The 18692-nt window shown below is 39.2% G+C and overlaps 2 protein-coding genes across 27 annotated transcripts in view; one reads left to right on the forward strand and one right to left on the reverse strand.

The window, feature by feature from the left end:
* FIP1L1 (factor interacting with PAPOLA and CPSF1) overlaps positions 1 to 4396 on the forward strand; it is a 76121-nt gene extending 71725 nt beyond the window's left edge. For all 20 annotated transcript variants that reach the window (XM_027600021.1, XM_027600026.1, XM_035726314.1 and 17 more), the window contains 2 exons: positions 3302 to 3439; positions 4038 to 4396. In XM_027600021.1, coding sequence (XP_027455822.1) covers positions 3302 to 3439; positions 4038 to 4185 — 286 coding nt within the window. In that variant the 3' untranslated portion in view covers positions 4186 to 4396. The remainder of the gene's footprint in view (positions 1 to 3301; positions 3440 to 4037) is intronic.
* A 687-nt stretch (positions 4397 to 5083) lies between these two features.
* LNX1 (ligand of numb-protein X 1) overlaps positions 5084 to 18692 on the reverse strand; it is a 207009-nt gene continuing 193400 nt past the window's right edge. For all 7 annotated transcript variants that reach the window (XM_027600012.2, XM_027600016.2, XM_027600014.2 and 4 more), the window contains 4 exons: positions 15150 to 15327; positions 13104 to 13332; positions 6086 to 6244; positions 5084 to 5712 (listed from right to left, as the gene is read on the reverse strand). In XM_027600012.2, the coding sequence (XP_027455813.2) occupies positions 5577 to 5712; positions 6086 to 6244; positions 13104 to 13332; positions 15150 to 15327 (702 nt within the window). In that variant the 3' untranslated portion in view covers positions 5084 to 5576. The remainder of the gene's footprint in view (positions 5713 to 6085; positions 6245 to 13103; positions 13333 to 15149; positions 15328 to 18692) is intronic.

Here is an 18692-nt window from a genome sequence, read left to right on the forward strand (position 1 = left end):
ATCATGCAATTATAGACTTCTTTTTTTTTATTGCAATTATAGACTTCTTAATCCAAAGAAGTCCTTAGGGATTATCTAAATTTTGACTTGGCAGATGAGGAAATGGACGCATAGAGAAATGAAGACAGTGGTAGAGAGCCATTCTGTCAACTGAAAATGTGGTTGAGATGTTACTTAAAATCTTTTCTTTCTAGTCTTGAAATTAGGTAGTTTAAAAATTGTTACTTTTCATTTTCTTTATTACTCTCTATGCAGTTTATCTCTTACGGGTCGGGGGAGGCAATTCACTCATTCATGTAACTGACATTTTCTGGTCCCTGTCATGTACCAGGTACAGAGCTGTGTGCTGAGGATACAGAAATATTCATACACTATTATTACCTATTTAAGCATATATTATTATCAAGGTGACTAGGACTGGTTAGTAGTTTGAAACTTTACCTAAAAAAAAAATTGTGTCATAAGAAACAATAGGATTTATTAATGTTTTTCCTTCCTATAGCTGCTAATGACTCACACATTGTAGGCACCTGATAAAATTTTATTGACTATAAATTAGTAAAGATATGATACATACATAAGTGTGTGTGTCTGGGTATAATTTTGTGTTTGTGTGGTGGGATGTGTGCTGTTACCTTTAGCCACATAGTGCATGATTCTGTTAAATTCAGGAGCATTACTTTCAGAAAGTTGAATTGTTTCTAATTGTAGTTCAAATGGAAATATTTGAGATAGCACTGCTATTTCTAGAATGTACATGTTCACAAGTTTAGGTGCTGAATGTAAACGTGATCGGAAAGAAGACTAAAATGAATTGGTTTGCTAGTGTTCATAAATTTTCTTTGCATAAATAATACAACATTTATAGAATACTTGAGGCTAAATTCTGATTCTTCAGCTTCAAACATAACACATAAGTGCTACTCAATTTTTATGGAAACTACAAGTGTTAATGATTAAACCATATTTGATTTTCAGATTGCTAAGCTGTAGGGCATCAGGAATCAATGTTTACATAAATCTGACTAAAAGTTCAAGGCCCAGGAGGCACAAGGTAGAGGAATTTTGTGTTGTTCTGAATTACCTCAGGAATAGTGTTCTCTGGGAAATCCGGGTGAGCTATAAGTAAGGGCTATTTTTTCTAAAGACTGACATTTTGCAGTATGGCATATAGTATGTGTTGTGTTACAAATTACAGGGTCATTGTTTTGAAAATCAGACCTCTTTCAACATCTGGTTTTTAGGCCGCTTAAGTGTGGGCCAGAAAGAAGGCTGGTCATTGTAGGGTGTTTGAAATGAGCTGTAATGATTTCCAGGCCCAGAGAAACCTTTGTGCAGCAGCTGCTATCAGAGAAGGCGATGGAAGGACGGGTCTTCATTCGTTCTGTGTATCAGGCCGAATCTTTTATCACCTCTCTAGTATGGTTATCATCATATGGCTGTCTTCAGAATCTTAAAGACCTCACAGCTAACAGAATTGGTGTTAGGGTGAGAGGGAAAAGAGGGTTACAAATGACAAATTGAGATAATAAAGTAACCTTAGTTATTTTTATGTAAATCCAATTTGTAAATCCATTACAAAGAGGGCCTCCTTTTCTTTTTTTTAAAAGGATACTATTCACGGTAATATTCATTTGTCATGGTAATTCTACTTCAGAAACGTTATTACAGAGTCAGTCACCTTTACAAAAAGGTCTGCTTCTAAAAAAAATTTAGCCTTCAGTTGACTGAAGATGGTTGCATGTTGGCTAGCTGCCACTTAATTGAGGGCCTACTACTGTGCTAAGCACCTTATAAATGTTACTGCCAATTCTCTGACAATCTTGAAAATGATAGTTGCCAGTTTTACAGATGAGAAAGCTGAGGTTCAGAAAGGGTAAATAATTTACCCCAGGTCACACATTTAGTCACTAGCAGAATCAGGATGTGTTACCTGGTCTACTCTGCACTGCCTGTCCTAACACATTGCATTTCAGGTGACATGCTTCCAATGTCCAAATGCAAAAGTACATATTTATGGTTATTTATATATATATAATATATATATTTATGGTTAGAAAAATGTGTATACACACAGGTATACAGGTATACATACACATATGTATATATACATAAGTATACTTTAGGTAAAATTTGTAGAATGTATAATGTATTTCAGGCGATAACTTGATCCACAGTAGGAGTTGTTAGATGTAGCGCTACTGAATCATTACTTTTGGTAGGAGACCATAATTAAGCTTTTTCTTTTATATGGCTTATACTTTCCCCTGATTCTGTGTCCTGTTACTTTTACTCATATGCCTTAAGAGCTTGATGCGTCATGCACATTACTGACTTAATTTATATTAGACATTTCTGGAAACCAAAGCTCTTTAGTACATAGTGCTCTAAAAGATATTTTTATTCTAAGGGAGTTACTGATAATAGGTTGCAGACAGTGTTGACTTCTGTGCTGAACCAAAAAGAAAACTTGAAGGACTGAGAGAATGATGGAGAGAAGAATATAAGGGGCACAAAACGAGGACAAGGCTAGGGAGGTTAAAAAAACTACTAGCTCTCGTCTAGTCATCAGTCCCAGTGTCACCAGTTCATTCTATCCACAATCAGGAAATGGAGGTGTAGCCTAGGTGTGCACACTTGCTACCAGCCATGTGAATCCCATTACCAGCCACACACACACACACCTATAATATTAGTTGGGATGTCAGACTGTACGTATGTCCACAGGTAGTGTTCTGCCTGCGTTTTGTGTGGATAGTGTAGAAGTTGCTTTGATGTCCGTCTCTTCATGTTTATACCTCTTCCTTGAATGTGCAATGTACTCTTTATGTGATTGCAAAACTTAAGCACCTTCATCTACTTTCCACTATATAGCCATTGTGAACTAAATATTTTTATTTATAAAATCTTGGGCACACAAAGATTCTAAAAGAATTTTGGTTGGAAAGCTGAGATATACAAACATGCTTTTAATTTTAAAAGGAACAAAAGAAAATGAAGCTAGTTAAAATTTAAATCTGTTACAGCTCCCAATTCTTAAAGGAAAAATTGTTATATAAAATTTCTACTCAGTAACAACTGTGAAAGCACAAAACAAAATTGGACGTTTAACGTGTAATCATTATGTTTTATATTAGATGCAGTACTAATTTGGGAATGCCATTGTTTTTGCACCTATTCTGTTTAAGATGCTAACAACAAATGGGGGCTTCTGGTTTGGACTCAGATCGCATCTCTTGTAGTTTGAAGTCATTAGAATTAACAGTCCAGTTGTCATGAGAAGGTTTTATTCTGATTTCAGTGACGAAGAACGATACAGATACAGAGAGTATGCAGAAAGGGGCTACGAGCGCCACAGAGCGAGTCGGGAGAAAGAAGAACGACACAGAGAACGACGCCACAGAGAGAAAGAGGAAACCAGACACAAGTCATCTCGAAGGTTTGTGCTTTTACAGGGAATCCCTTTGAAGCAGAGGGAAACACATTTCCAAATAATTAGTGTAGATCTGTGTTCCTAATTGGAAGATTAAGAATAATGTGTTGAAACAGTTCAAACGTTCCTTATAGGCTCAACAAAGATTTTTTAAATCTAACAAGACTGCATTTAGTACTCAGACTTACTACATTATCTTGTTGGGAGGGGTTTATTTAGCATATGAACCAGTAATATTTAATCAAAGAAAATGCAGGGCCGCATAGTCAGATAAATTGTATGCGTGTTGTTTGCCTAAAATCAACCCTAGAAAGTACTTTCTGTTCTGATTTAGTGCTTCAGTTTCTAATTTATAGTAGTTTTTCAGAATAACGTCTGTGGGCTCTGAGAAGCTAGGATAATATCAGTGAAGGTGAGCCTGTAATATAAATACCACCTCCTATGAAAGTCACATAAAAAACTGGTTACTCCTCCAAGTGTGTTTGAGAAAAAGAATGGATTACTTCAAACCCAGTGTTATCTTGACAATTCACCTAAACACAGTGGGTTGATTTGTCACTATGTATATACTTAAACATTAAGAATAAACCTTTCTTTTCTTCAGTAATAGTAGACGTCGCCACGAAAGTGAAGAAGGAGACAGTCACAGGAGACACAAGCACAAAAAATCTAAGAGAAGCAAAGAAGGAAAAGAAGCTGGCAATGAGCCTGCCCCTGAACAGGAGAGCACCGAAGCTGCACCTGCGGAATAGGCGTGGCTGTGGCCTTTGTGTATATTAGGGCCAGAAGTGTACCATAAATCTTGTTATTTTTCTGGATAATGTTTAAGAAATTTACCTTTAATCTTGTTCTGTTAGTATGAAAAGTTAACTTTTTTCTCAAAATAAAAGAGTGAATTTTTCATGTTAAGTTAAAAACCTTTGTCTTGTAATATTTAAAAAAATAAAGACAGCAGTGACTTTATATCCAAGTAATGTGAATGAGTCGCTCAGCAGGGAATTTTAAAGAGCTATGTACATACACAGTGTCTCATAAAGGTCAAGGTTCCAGCTTGGCCATAGTTTTCTTGAGTTAATCAAATACCACTCTCAAGAGGTTGCACTGCAAAAGGCATCTCTGAGTCTTGACATTAAAAGTAGTCTTGTCAATGCTGCTGTGGCACTCTTGCTTAGCATATTAAAGAACTCGTATGCAGTTTTGATACCACAACTTTTTGATAGGTTTTCAGCATTCTCAATTTGGATTCATGGTATAACTAATAGGCAACTTTTGTATCCTAAAAATTAGTGAAGGCGTTTGGCTGGAGTCTGTGAAATAACTTGCCCTGAGGGTAGTTTCTATGGCAGGCACACGGACAAACCCTTGTCACTCTGACACAGATTTGAATTGCTTCATGGCTTTCTATGAGCCGGAGTCAAGCTGGTTTGGCCTTTCTTGATGCTTTTTCCAAAGCTCATTGGTTGAGCAGCATGTGTTTTGATACAGTTACTAGCTAATTGTGACTGAAAAGACAAGAGCTTTAGTCATTTCCTATTAAATCTGTGAATACAAGTTTATAATTCTGTGAGCATTTTTAGGGATAAGCCTTAGGATATATTTGTTGGTGATGGTAACAACATGGTTTTGAAAGAATTACTAGGATCCTTTAAATAGTGGTAATAGAAATGAATTTAATGTCACATACTAAAAGACAGCTATAATTTGAAAAATATTTCTCATTTGATGAAAGGAACATTTTCCAGCAGGGCACTTTTAAGATCCTCTGGCTGTAAATTGTTTTTTTTTTAAATGCCCATAATATACCCTTTACAGACCTCAGCATATACCAAATTTTTAATTGTAGGATTTGAAATCAGTGGGGGTATACAAATGATCTCAGCCGTTTAAGAGCTTTTTAGTGAATAGAAAAATAAAAACTTAAAGTTGTAATGAGAAATCCTCCGCCCTGAATAAAAACTAATAGGATTTATGTTTCGAGAATTACATTTTCTGAGGCATAACTGGCTTTCATTAGATCATACTTTTCCTGACAGTTTACATTTTTACAGTGTATCCTTTAAATAAAAAAAATTGACAAGATAAATACATTGTTTCAACATAGCTTATCTGTAGTTTTCTGTTTTCCTATGACCCATCATTGATTCTATAAAAAAGTGCCAGGCCAAGAAACAATAGTGAGAGTAATCTTTCCTTTAAGTTCTTTCAGCATCCTTGCCAAGCAAGCATGTATCATTCCTGACGTACTTCTACCATTGACAGCCAGAAGAATATCACCACATCTAAAAAACATAAAACAACACATGATTAGCATTTTGATCCAGAGCTGGAGTCAATGCAAGTGTATTTGGTGGTCCTAGTTTTTGCTCCATCTGTCAATTTTAGTTAACATAAAATTCTAATTAAGAATACCTAATTAAGGCTCCCCCCCGCCACCTCACTTAAATTCTGCAAACTCTCCAGTCAGCTTCTGTTAGAAGGGACGCTAAAAGCATAGGAAGTTGCTGTAAGGGACCAAGGAATTCTTAGAAATTCAATGCTATGTAGATGTTTTTCTTACAATAAAACAAGGTATATAGTACATGCGTTATTTCTAATGGGGCCAATCTTTTGCATTTATAAAACAAAATATTGGTAATAAGTAGTCATTATTACCTAATTCTTCCATCATTGTACGCTGGTGTTCCTTCAACAATGGACTTAATAAAAAAAGGTTTGTTCCCATTATATTCTTCGTAACCTCCTACAATGCAGAAGCCCAGACTTCCGGCTGTGTTTCTTCGTAATATAACATCTTTACAGTTATACAGGTATCTGAAATAGAATGTGTAAGCAGTATATCTGCACAGTTAGGTTGAACTCTTAGTGAATAATTATTATGATTCATCTCCCATTCCCTTTATTGACGTTTTTTTCAGGCTAAATAGCATTGGATGGGTTTCACTCAGAATTGTCAAAGCCCAGTGACATTCGTGCTGTTAGTGGGCTTTTTCTAGCTGAATTGTTTTCCATTGCTATACACCCTTTAAAAAATACTATTATGTTGTGTTTATATTAAACAAATTGGATAGACCTAAATCCTTACTGATGAAGAACCAAATTCAAGCAATATCATTTTTATTTGGTTGTGAATATAATTTTAATGAAGGCAAAAACCCTTTAAATGATTCTCTGTGAAAAAAAAAAACTTAAAAAACCTAACCCCAATAATGAATGCAGTTGCCAAAGTTTTGACTTTTGAAAAATACCGTTTTAAATGGAGTTCTACATGTTCGGTAGGTTATAGAGAAGCATGCAGGCATAAAGTGAATGGAAATTGAGGTACATTTAAAAGTTGTAAGAATGATTCATAATCGAAAACAGTAAACTGAATAGGAAGTTATAGAATGGGAGAAGGAGAGGTCACATGTCTTCTGTGAGTAGAATCCTCACCTAAAATAGATAAGATGGAAGAAACTCTTAATATTCAGTGGCAGCTGGATCAGTTAACATAGGTGCAGGCCAGGTGTAAACTGTGTTAAGAGTTGTGACAGGTAGTGTCAGGAACTGGATTTGACTAAAATCCCCCGGTTGAACTGGTTTGAAAGAAAATTAGCATTTTCATATCGGTAAAAATCAAAATATAATTGTTTTGTTTATAAGCTGTACCTGAAAATATTAAGTGCTTTTTGAGAAACCAATAAAATGTCTCTTGTAAAAGGTTTTATTAAGTGATGAAGTTGGTCATTAACATTTGTTACCAAACTTGCTAATCAGTGTAATGTTTCATAGTGTTGCTGATTCCAACTTGAAATAAGCTTTGGCTTTGTTTGGGGGATAACTTTAGAATGTAGGGATAAAATTCAGTTCAACTTTGTTTTATATCTGTTGTCACACATAATTTACAATAATCAATTTCACTGATAGCTGAAGAATGATTTTCATTAAATAAAACAACTATATTTTGACTAAAATATTCATCAGCTCTATTTCACAGACTTGATGTCAATAATAAGTTCCTCCTGAAGGAGCTGTGGTATGTCAGCACATTTACATAATGGCTCACCCACTGCTCGTATACAAAGCAGGTAATTGGCAGTTCTCCAAATACCAGAGCATTACATTCCTTCCTGTGCCCAATACTTGAGGGAAAGCACATGAAGAATTGGGTAATTCTTATGCGAGGTCATGAGCAAATAGCTACCTTAACACTTCCCAGCCATGATTCCCTAAAACATATAAACTGGTATATAGAACAATACTTGAAACAAGTACTTCTTCCTCCTTGGACCACTGGATCAATGTGTCTTTTCTTCTGAGGACAGGAACAACAAGACTTTGAACAGGTCTGACATTGGATTGCTTCTACTCGATAAGGGTTAAGTATCACCTTGGACCTTATATTGAGTCTTAGTATTTTATTTCATGTGGACAAGCTATAAACCTCAGCATCTAAAATTTATGTTCTAGTATAAAATTTTCAACCTAACATTAAGTCACGAATTGTGTCTATTTTCCTCGACTCTTGTTTTGATATTGGAGAGAAAGTATCTATCTGCTTGGATCATCTTTCAGCAGACGTTTATTGAGTGCACCCTACTCAGAACAGACAAAAATCCTGCCCTCCGTGCCATGCATTCAAGTGGCTGGCAGTGTTACTAGTATTTTTTTTTCACTCAGTACTTTCCTTCCTTTGTGTGAAGTATTTCAACTTCATTGCAGCAGCAAGAATGCAGTATGTTAAACCCTTTCAAAGTCAGACCTTGGTTAGTTGGAAACGGATTAGTACTGGGCATTCGTTACTCAAGTTGAATTACTCCACTCCCCATTGGGAAATGTGGAACCTGGCTTTGATCGATGATGTTCAGGATTTACCGTTGAAATATTAAGTGACTTTAAATTCTAAATGTGAGCTTTTTTCCTATTCTGAACTCATTCTCTAAATTTAGGCCTCATTGAAGAAGAGTTGGCATAGTTTAAAGAATAGCAAGGAGTTTAGTAATTTTCTCCCAATGAGGAAATTATGGTTACTTCACAAATCAACTCCACGTTAGGGACTACAGTGAAGTCTTGGGTTGCTCAAGAAGCTGTATATTTTTCTGTTTCACTGGCTGTTCCTTCTCAGTCTCCTTTAAGGGTTCCTCTTTTCTCAGAGGACCTCAAAATTTCACTGAGCCTCTCTACTACTAAAATGTGGTTCTCAAAGTATGTGCCTTTCAGGGAGTCTAGAGGTCAAAAAATACTTTTATCAGAATAGTGAGATAATATTTGCCTTTAAAAAAAAATCTCATTTTCTAATAAGCATTTAAGCTCAGAAGACACATGATAGGTGATCTGGCAACAGACCGAATGCAGAAGTAGGTATGAGAGTCCAGTTATCTTTTGTTCAAGCCAAAGAGGTTTGTAAAAAAATGTTGCCACTCTTCTCATCAATTCACTCCAAAATCTTTTCTGGGTTCCCGAAGCACCCTCTGCCTGCATAATAATAATACATATTAATTCATCCCTCCTCTGTCGTACTAGTCCAGATGAGAGCATGTTTTGAAAGACTTCCAGATGTGGATTCTGGGCCTGAAAGCCAACAGGAAATACAGCAGAAGGTCTTCCGGGATTTCTGCATCCCCCCTCAGCCAAATGGTGTCTGCTCATTGGGCTAGTTTAGAGACCGCATCGGGAGCTGCTGCCCAGGGGTTACTCCTGGCTACAGGAGGAACCACTGAGAAGGGTGAGGTATGCTTGCACTGTCCTGTATAACCCACTTTTACTCTCTCTGCTACTGCTTCTACCTGACACCCACTGGTTCAGAACAGGCCAGGGCTCGCTCAGTATACGAACACCATCTTCGTGATTACTCACTCTGTGTTGGGCTGTACCTGAGGGCGTGGTTATGACGGCCTAGGAAAGGGTGTCCTGTTTCTAGACCTGCTGACACATCATTTTTCTTCACTAGTGGAGAATCTTAGGTAACTGACTGGATCATACTTTAGGGCAAATAGGTTTCCTCAAAATCTGTTGTAAGGGGAAAATGTTTTTGAGAAAATGTATAACTTGGAGGGAAATGCCCTTGTGAATTAAAAAAATATGTATATCTATTTTCAGCCTCAGTCTATAGCAGTTCAAACAACTTGCTGAGGTATGACAAATGGCCTGAAATTCTTAGGACATCAGTCATGCCAAATGACTTGAGACATTTAAGCCAATGGTATTGCATCAATCGGGGAGAAACTGGGGTCTTTGAAGCTCTCTGCAGTCAAGAGTAGAGATGTGAGGAGACATACCCATCCATAAAAATTGTAGCAGTGTGATGACTTGGGGGCTTGCATCCTGAAACTAGCTGAGAGCCTGGTAAAGGAACGTAACAGTATTAAGGACGTCTGAAAAATGCCAGGATGGACAGACTTCTAGTTTAAAAATGTCAGAGTGAAGGTTATGTTTCCCCTTATGCTTTTAAACATTACAATAAGGGCAACTAGGAGACTTGGAAACAGAAATGCAAACTCCAGCTGAGACAAAACTGGGTCACTGCAGACGAGGGGGGAGAACCGACTGCTGAAGGCAGTGAAAGGGGGAAGCTGGAAGTGAGGATGCCCACAGCTGGGGTCCGCAGGGAGTGGCCTACTCTGATGGGCAAAACACCCACTCCACAGCGGAACCCCAGAAACAGGCAGGCTGGCCGTGGGCAGAGCTTCCCCGGGCCTAATCTGACAGAGAAGAAGGGCACGCGCGAGGCTACGAGAAAACAAACAGATAACCCGAATGTACGTCCAGCTAGTAGCCTGGGTGGACGGGAGAGACGCAGACTGCTGATCTGGGTCGAGAGAAGTGAAGCAACACAACCCCGTGTCATAAAGAGACGCTTCTACCACTTGGAAGGTGGCCCCGGTTCCTTCCCCTGATGAACCTCCAGCCAATAGCTGCTCCAGGAAAAATTCACCTAACTCAAAGATTACAAAAGACCTAGCAGACAGACACACAAGACAACAGAAAAGAGGGAAAGTAACAGTAAAAACAGTAACACAAAAACCACTCACCAGAAAAATGCTGCCACAGAAACAAAATGCTACCATAGAAAATGAAATGTATAACCAACCACATCACTTTGAATTTAAAATAATCCTGAAACAATTCCTCTATAAACAAGAGATCCATGCAGAGATGTAAGATTTCCAGGAAGACATGAGACGAGAGAAGAAATGAGCTGACAGAGGAAAGACACGGAAGGGAGGAATAAAACCACTACCAAAATGGAAGTAGAAGCTGGAAAGGATAAGCTAAAGTAATACGAAGGGCAGATCACAATAAGCAAAGAGTGATTCAACAGAAAACGCAAGACGTGAAACATAAAAGATATATACATATCTGGACTCCCTAGAAGAACCCAAAATATCTGTTATTTTGAAAATCAGGTGAAAAGGATAAGCCATGCATACAGAGGAAGAGAGGAGAAGGGCCTCCCACTTGTCCACACCGCCACTCACTGCTCGCTAACAGTGATGCGATGACTGAGACAGCCTACTCCAAAGGAGTGTGATCCAGTACTTTTCTATCCAAGCAGCCTGTCCCATGGCTGGGCAGACGCTCTGTGGTTTCTGTAACCAGCTCTGTGGTGAGTGGACACCACACTAGTACAATGGCTACCCCTGTACGTCCCTCACGAATTCTTACTGCAGCATTGTTTGTGAAAGCAGAGGTGGAAAACAACCCAAGTGTTCGCTGCTCATAGGAACTCGTTCAATAATTACGGCTGATCTGTACAACAGAATGCTATCAGCCATAGAAGAGAACAACACAGCTGGATATGTACTCATGTGAAATGACACCCAAGGATATTCTTAAGATTAAAAAAAAAAAAATCATGGTACACAATAGCGTGTATGCTACCACTGTGTGTGCTTGTGTACATAGATGCCCAGACCAGGGGCCAGCAAACTACGGCCCAGTCCACCGCCTGTCTTTGTGACCCAACAGCCACCCTTATTCATATGCATACTGTCTATGGCTACTTCCACACTACAGCAGCAACACTGAGTATCCGCAACACAGAGTGTGACCCTCAAAGCCTCAACTCCGGCCCTTTACAGAAGAAGTCTGCCAACCCCCGACATAGACTTTCCCTGCAAACACGCACAGGAATTGGTAACAGTGACTACCTCTGTTGAGTGGGTCTGGGAGGATAGATCTGAGGGCACACTCTCCCCTTTGGTGCCTTGGGATTCTACTGTGATCATATCACTGCGAGGAGATGGGGGGCTGCCAGGGTTGTCTGTGTTGGCATCATTTCACACTTCCTGTCTACTTTCAAAAGAAATGAACCCCATCCAGACGATCCTTCTGGCAAGAGCAGAGAATTGCTGCCTAAGGCCAAGTGACAAAAAGTGGAGGGAGAGGAAGCCATCCACGTGGTTGTAATTGGAGCAAAAAGCATCTCATATTTGTCCTGTCTTACATGAATGCACAGTGAGGAAGTGTGAATACATGATGAATAGCTTTCAACCACCAAAAAAAAAAAAAAATGACCTACTTTCATAGATTCCGGTTTCAGAAAGATTTTTTAAAAAATGTTGAAGTAACACTCTCTTCTTCCATTCACATTCAGTTCTAAAATGCTTGAAGCTTTTCAAACAGCCTCAATGCTCAGTTTTTTAACTGTTTAAAAATATACTTATTTTAAAAATAATTTATCAACTAAGAAAGGCTCAAAAAGGAATCTAGGTCAGTGTATTTGAGACAGGGAGGTTTTTTAAAACCTCATTTAAAATTTGAAAAAGAAAAGAAAAACAGAGAAACCATCCTATCTCCACCCTCAAGAAAAATGCACTAAAACGAAACATCCTACTTTCATTCAGTTAATCCTATGGCACTTCATCTTCAGTGACTAATACTTAACATTTAAATCATGCATTTGGAATTTGTAAGGCAATCCTTTGAAGGCCAAGGATTCATGCTCTGATGCAGGTGTGCAAACCCCAATTTATCTGTCCTTTGAATATTTAATTTCTGCATTTAGTCATTTAGTAAAGCTTCCCTTAAAAATTTGCCTGGAGTGTCTGAGACAATTTAATGGCTTCACTGTAAAGCTCTAGTTACATCTCACTAAAATGACAACCTAGCTGCTTCCTGAAGTTTTATAAAAGAACTTTACAAGAGTAGGAACTAGGGAGAAAGAGACTGAGACATACCCTCAATCAGCACATGCTCAAACATCTGGGTACAGGCAAAATGTTCTTCTGCATTATGTTCAGCTAGGGCCCCACCAATGCTAAGGAGGTAAAACCAATGAAGGGTTTTACCTCCATGGCAAGTTCTGAGGATTGCCACTAGCAAATTAGGGAAAGGTAATCCTTCCCCTGGCTCCATGGTGGGTTCCAGAAGGCTGGATTTTAGCCTTCTGTCCTTGTCAGCTGAGCTCTCCGCTGCATGAGCAACTGATACAACCATACAGGCGAGCTCCAAGGTCCTCAACATGAGTGGATAGCAATGTTTCCATATCCAGCCTTTCACCCTGCCCTGGGCTTTGTGCATGCAGTTTCAGTAACAGAAGAGAAGACAGAATTATTTCAAATAGTCTTACAGTCAAACCTGGGACTCATGAAGATGCTAGTGCCATGAATCAGCCCAAAAGAATAAAAGAGTGCTCTAAGAAATGTAATTGTTTCCTTCCACACCTCTCCAAGCAGGTCATGTTGGGACTCACCGTGGTAATTCCAGCCACATGGTCCAGGAGGGGGACCAGTCTCCGGCTGGGGCCATGTTGTGGTTGGAGTCCAGGGCTGCTGGGCTGCCTGGAGCTTCCTGGGGCTCACGTTCTTTGACTTCCAAAGCTTTAAGAACCACCAAGGAGGATGTACTTTTCAATAACGCAACTGCCTCACTCCGGCTGACTTCTGTTAGTTCAATCCCATTCACATTTAATAAGATGTCACCTAATGGCCAGAGAAGCAGAAGCCGTCCTTAGTAAGAGTGCAAACAAGAACTTTGTAAAAGTGCCAAGGAGAAAGGACTGAGCAGGATGCGGGGGAGTGAGTGAGGTGAAGGGGGCTTGTCATTAGCCTCCTGCATTGGCATAAGGCTGAGTTCTCGAATAACAAACGGTTAGCGTGTGCATGTTTCAAGGCATTGGTAAGTTATGTTTGGAGGTTTCTAAAGCATACCCATTAGTGTTTGGCTCTTGCCTTTAAAAAAAAAAAAAAAAGGAAAGAGGGGCGCCTGGGTGGCTCAATCGTTAAGCGTCTGCCTCTGGCTCAGGTCATGATCCCAGAGTCCTGGGATCGAGCCCCATATCGGGCTCCCTGCTCAGCCGGGAGACTGCTTCTCCTTCTTCCGCTCCCCCTGCTTGTGTTCTCTCTCTCACTGTCTCTCTCTGTCAAGTAAATAAAATCTTTAAAAAAAATTAAAAAATTTAAAAAAGGAAAGAAGGAAGATAAATTAGCCTTGTTTACTATTTAATCCAAGAAAACCTACTTCTTCATGTCTTGTTTCTCGTTTTTAGCACAAAGGGAGAGCGTTTAGCAAAAGCTCCGAGTGCCTGCATAGAGCCTGGCATGTGGTAGGCACCCAATAAATATGGATTGCATGAGTGAATAAGAGACTACCCCTGAAAGGGTCTGGCAGAGGAGTCTATAGCAGTTAAGAAAAATGAACTGGAACTACGCTCTTGAAGAGGGAAAAGGGAGTTAACATTGTGGTTCACTGCAAAGGTAATACTCCTACTGTTGGGTAAGCACCTACTATGTACAAGGCCATTTCCACACACCATACTACACAATCCTCTGCTCACGTTCTCTTGCTAACAAGTCACTTCTTGGTGAACCTCATCATTCTCCACCCAGGTGCTTGGGTGAAAAGGAAGAGCAAGACAAACCAAAACACATACCTCTCCTACCTCCAATTTCTAGTCTTTTCTCTCTCTCCTGATCTTCTGCCTCCATTGAATATCATCTTTTTCACACAGAATAGCCATAGCAAGAGTAAAAAGATAGGAAGAGACATATGGGAAAGGGTTGGAGTCTTGCCTAACCCCAAAAGATGCACTGTTAGGTTGGCCAAAGAAATCCCTTACCATGCTACCCCCCTGTGGCTCCTCAGGCCAAGCAACTGTACTTCAGAAACTTCACATTGAACTCTTGAATCTAAGCCCTTAAATGACATAGTTGCTCAACCATCTGAGCTACCCACTCATGGAAATTTATTATTAAGGATACATATGTGACATCCCTTTCCTTCATTCAAAGTAGCCCAGCACACATAAGATTAAAATAATGAAACACTTTTCTTTTAACAGTGGGAAAGAACCTAGCATGGTACTTTCACTTAATATTCATTGACTCAAAATCTATGAAAGTATTTCTCCCATCCAACCCATAAAATGGAACAATTCATGAATAGGTTCATCACAGGATCAATCCAGCAAAGAATCACTTAGAAAGAATGGAACAAAATTATGCTATTCAGTTGAGGCCACTTGCTCATAACTGTAGAAGTTCCCCATTACTTCTTGGCATATTTTGCAGGTACTCACTTTATTAGCAAGCCAAGTGGCCCACATCAACACACACAAACTAAGAGGGGTGAAACCCAGTCCAGCAGGTATACCAAAACCAATCATGGTCAATGGGTAACAGAGGTCCTAGGCAGCTCAGTGTCTAATCCTCTCATTATTTCTGGAAGCAGTGACCTAACCCAGCAAGCTGCTAACTCATTTTAACACCCCACTGCCCCAGTACCTTAAGTGTCTTTTTACCTGTTTTTATTCTTCCATCTCTGCTTATGACTCCTCCGGGCTCAACACTGATGACGTAGATAGGCAAATCCCATTCCCTATGTGATGCTCCGCCAGCAACAGTCATGCCGAGAGATTCACTGGGGTCTTTTTGGACACTTACCACCTTCTCACGGCAAGTGACCACAGAATGGAGGGGCTAAAGGCACAGACAGAAAAACAAACATAGCACATCTGCTTACAAGAGGGTTTGCATTTCCTACATACAAAAACTACCCAAGTTGGATCAATCTGTGACGGTAGTCTTTGGTCTCACAGAGAAAGACACATGCAGAGAGAACCCTGGCTTTATCCCCCATCCTCAGCAGTTGTATTATTCCAAATTCTATAGGCTGATTCAGAGAAAGTTTGCATTTCGAACGGGAATGGAAGAAATGGAAGAGGAACAGGTTGGAGGCCACTGGAGAAATAGTAAGCATGCAAAGTGAACTGCACCCAAAATTTCTCAAGTGACTCATTTATTCCTGATAGTAGTATCTCATAAAAAGCTTGTCATTCATGAGTAGCAGGAATTTTTTTCTAAGTTAAAAAAAAAGTAACAGTATTTTAATTAAATAGTCTCAGTTTAATTTAAGGAGGGACTCAATTATAGAACTCCTTAAGGAAAAATAATGGATTTCATAGATATTCCACTCTAAAACCTCCCTACTGACTGGGTTCTCTCCAATTAGCATCTTTACTCTTACTTCAGCATTTCTAAGTAATATGCCGTTCTACCCTTTAATTACATAAAAATATAGTGTACACATTGTATAGCATACACTGAGGACCGACTTTCGAAAAGCAAATTAAGAGAACTGTGATTTCAGTTCAGCAACTCTAGACTAAAAACATTCAAAGCTACATGCAGTGTTATCTTGGAGCAATAAGACAGTCAGTCAAGGGCATGTTTATCAATGAGTACATATCAACATATAATTTTTCTGAAAATGTGTTCTCCTCCCTGCTTGTGCAATGACCTAGGGGTATAAATGGGAATGTGCACTGCAAATAAATATTTATAATATTCGATCAGACCTCAGAGAAGTCTATAGCTCAAAACACAGCTTACAGTTGTATCTAAAGAAAGAAAATTTAAAAATGTATCTGGTAAAAAAAAATCAGGGTACAAAAGAAAGTGTAAGTATATTCCTTCTGTTTAAAAAGGGGGAGGAGAAATTGTATTAATATTTGCATTTCATGAAGACACTCTGGAAACAAGAAAGTGGCTTTATGGGTGTGAAGGTGGGAACCGGACAGATCAGGCATGGGTGGGAGGCTCTTTCATGCATACTTTCCATTTTTTGAATCCTGTGAATGTATTATCTATTCAACAAATCAAGTGAATGATAATTAAATTTCTGTAAAGTTGATGGTTAACATCATATAGAACTATTGCCTGCATGCACAAGAGTCCATTTTTTTTAAAAGATTTTATTTATTTATTCATGAGAGACAGAGGAGGAGAGAGAGAGAGAGAGAGAAGCAGAGGGAGAAGCAGGCTCCCAAGGAGCAGGGAGCCCGATGTGGGACTCGATTCCAGGACCCCGGGATCATGACCCGAGCCGAAGGCAGATGCCCAACCATCTGAGCCACCCAGGCGCCCCACAAGAGTCCATTTTTAACACTTCATTATGAAGATAAGCCTAGGTTTTTTGTGCATTTATATCTCACAATTTTCTAAGGTATAAAATTACCCATGCCTGTTTTAATGGCCTTATTGTATCCAGTAGTAGCCTGTTACTATATCCCTAGCACTGAATATAGCATTTAGCACATTAAAGATGGTAACTCTGTTTGTCAAATAAATGGATGGTTAAATTACAAGTTGCCACAAATTGTTTTTGGTAGTAACCGAATACTAAATCAGGAATTACAAACTACTATGGCCAGGTGTATGTTACAATTAGTACTCGGAAGGTCTGGGTTGTGTGTCTCTATAAACCCCAGAACCTTGAAGAGACTGGTTATCAGAAGTGAGTTATAAAACTGAAATGGGAACTTCTTCAGGGCAAAGGTTCAACATAAGACAAATAAGTAACTGTATGAACGCAGTGGTCCTAGCGCTCCAGAGGAGTTCTGGAGGTGCTCTCCAGGTCCATTCTCAGTTCATGACCCTTCTCTCCCACAAAGCAGTTAGATGCTGCATGTCTCTGCCTTAATCACAAACATCTCTCAGAAGAGCCCTGCTTGGAAATGCAGGCAGTTCTGAAATGCCCACAACTCAGGGCAAAGTTCTAAACCTAGAGACTCCTCCTGGCTGCTCTGTTGTTTCAGCTCTTTCCTGTGGATATTCATAAAGCATGTACTCCTGATCCTCAAAAAGAAGTGTTTTCCTCCATTATTTCCACACGGAAGCCAGGGATATTGTAGGGGTAGCGAATCAGTCTCCCAAGGTGATGTCTAAAAACACAGTATGGCATGCTCTGGAAAACAAGGACATCTTTTCACATTAAAAAATGTATGTGTACGTACACACACTCACACACACACACACACACACACACACACACACTCTATTGCATTCTTGAACAGCCGCCTAGTACTTCATCATGTGGATATGTCCTATCCCCCGACTGAGGACCATTTTTGTTGTTTATAAGCTTCTTGCAAAATTAAACAGTGTCACTGTGAACATCCTTAGACACATATCTTGTGCACTTGTATAAATATTTCCTTGGGCTAATGTCCTAAAAGTACAACTGCTGAATCAAAGAGACCGGGCATTTTACATTTTGATACATAGGAAATGGTTCGATCACCTATACTCTCACCAATACATTGTGAACTTGCCGATTTCCCACAATTTTGCATATACTGGGTTTTATCAATATTTACAAGATTTGCCCTATTTACAAGAGGAAAAGAAGATTCCAATAATTTAATTGCCTTTCTAGGTAGTAAGTTTAAACACATTTCATTGTTATTTGGATTTCTCATAGTAATATCTTTGGAGATCTTGTAATACCGTCATCACTCAAAGCTCTCCCAACCTCATATATGAAGTGGGGTAGAATGCCCATGTAGGGCACACCTGTGACTGAAGAAACACCTTTGATCTGAGAATACTTCATTAAAAAAAGTGTCACTAAATTCATTGAAAGTGGCAAAATTACATATCTTATGAAATATTCCAGAAATGGCTTCTCACCAGCCACACCAGTTAATAGAAATAAATGAGGCCCTAATTATTTTGTTGTGAATAAATATTCCTTGAATAATGTACAAATTGGCCAGGTATCTTTGAGGAAAGGGAAAGAAATATTATTTCTATTTATTCACACTTAAATGTGTCCAGGCAGAAAAACTGAGACTCAACATTAAAACGAATCTGGAGAGCGGAGTCTTCTTCCACACTTACCCAGGGCTTACCCAACAGCCTTGCTGTGCTGAATAAGGGAAGGTTTCAAGCATCTATGGGCTCCACACAAATGACTGGGCTACCACAAATGGGAATGTGTCCTTTGTCCTGTGTTTTTGTCAGCCATCTGCCTTCCCCACCAGAGAGAGACACCCCTGTTAACA

Source organism: Zalophus californianus, chromosome 2 (genome assembly GCF_009762305.2).
Source record: "Zalophus californianus isolate mZalCal1 chromosome 2, mZalCal1.pri.v2, whole genome shotgun sequence".
NCBI lineage: Eukaryota > Metazoa > Chordata > Mammalia > Carnivora > Otariidae > Zalophus > Zalophus californianus.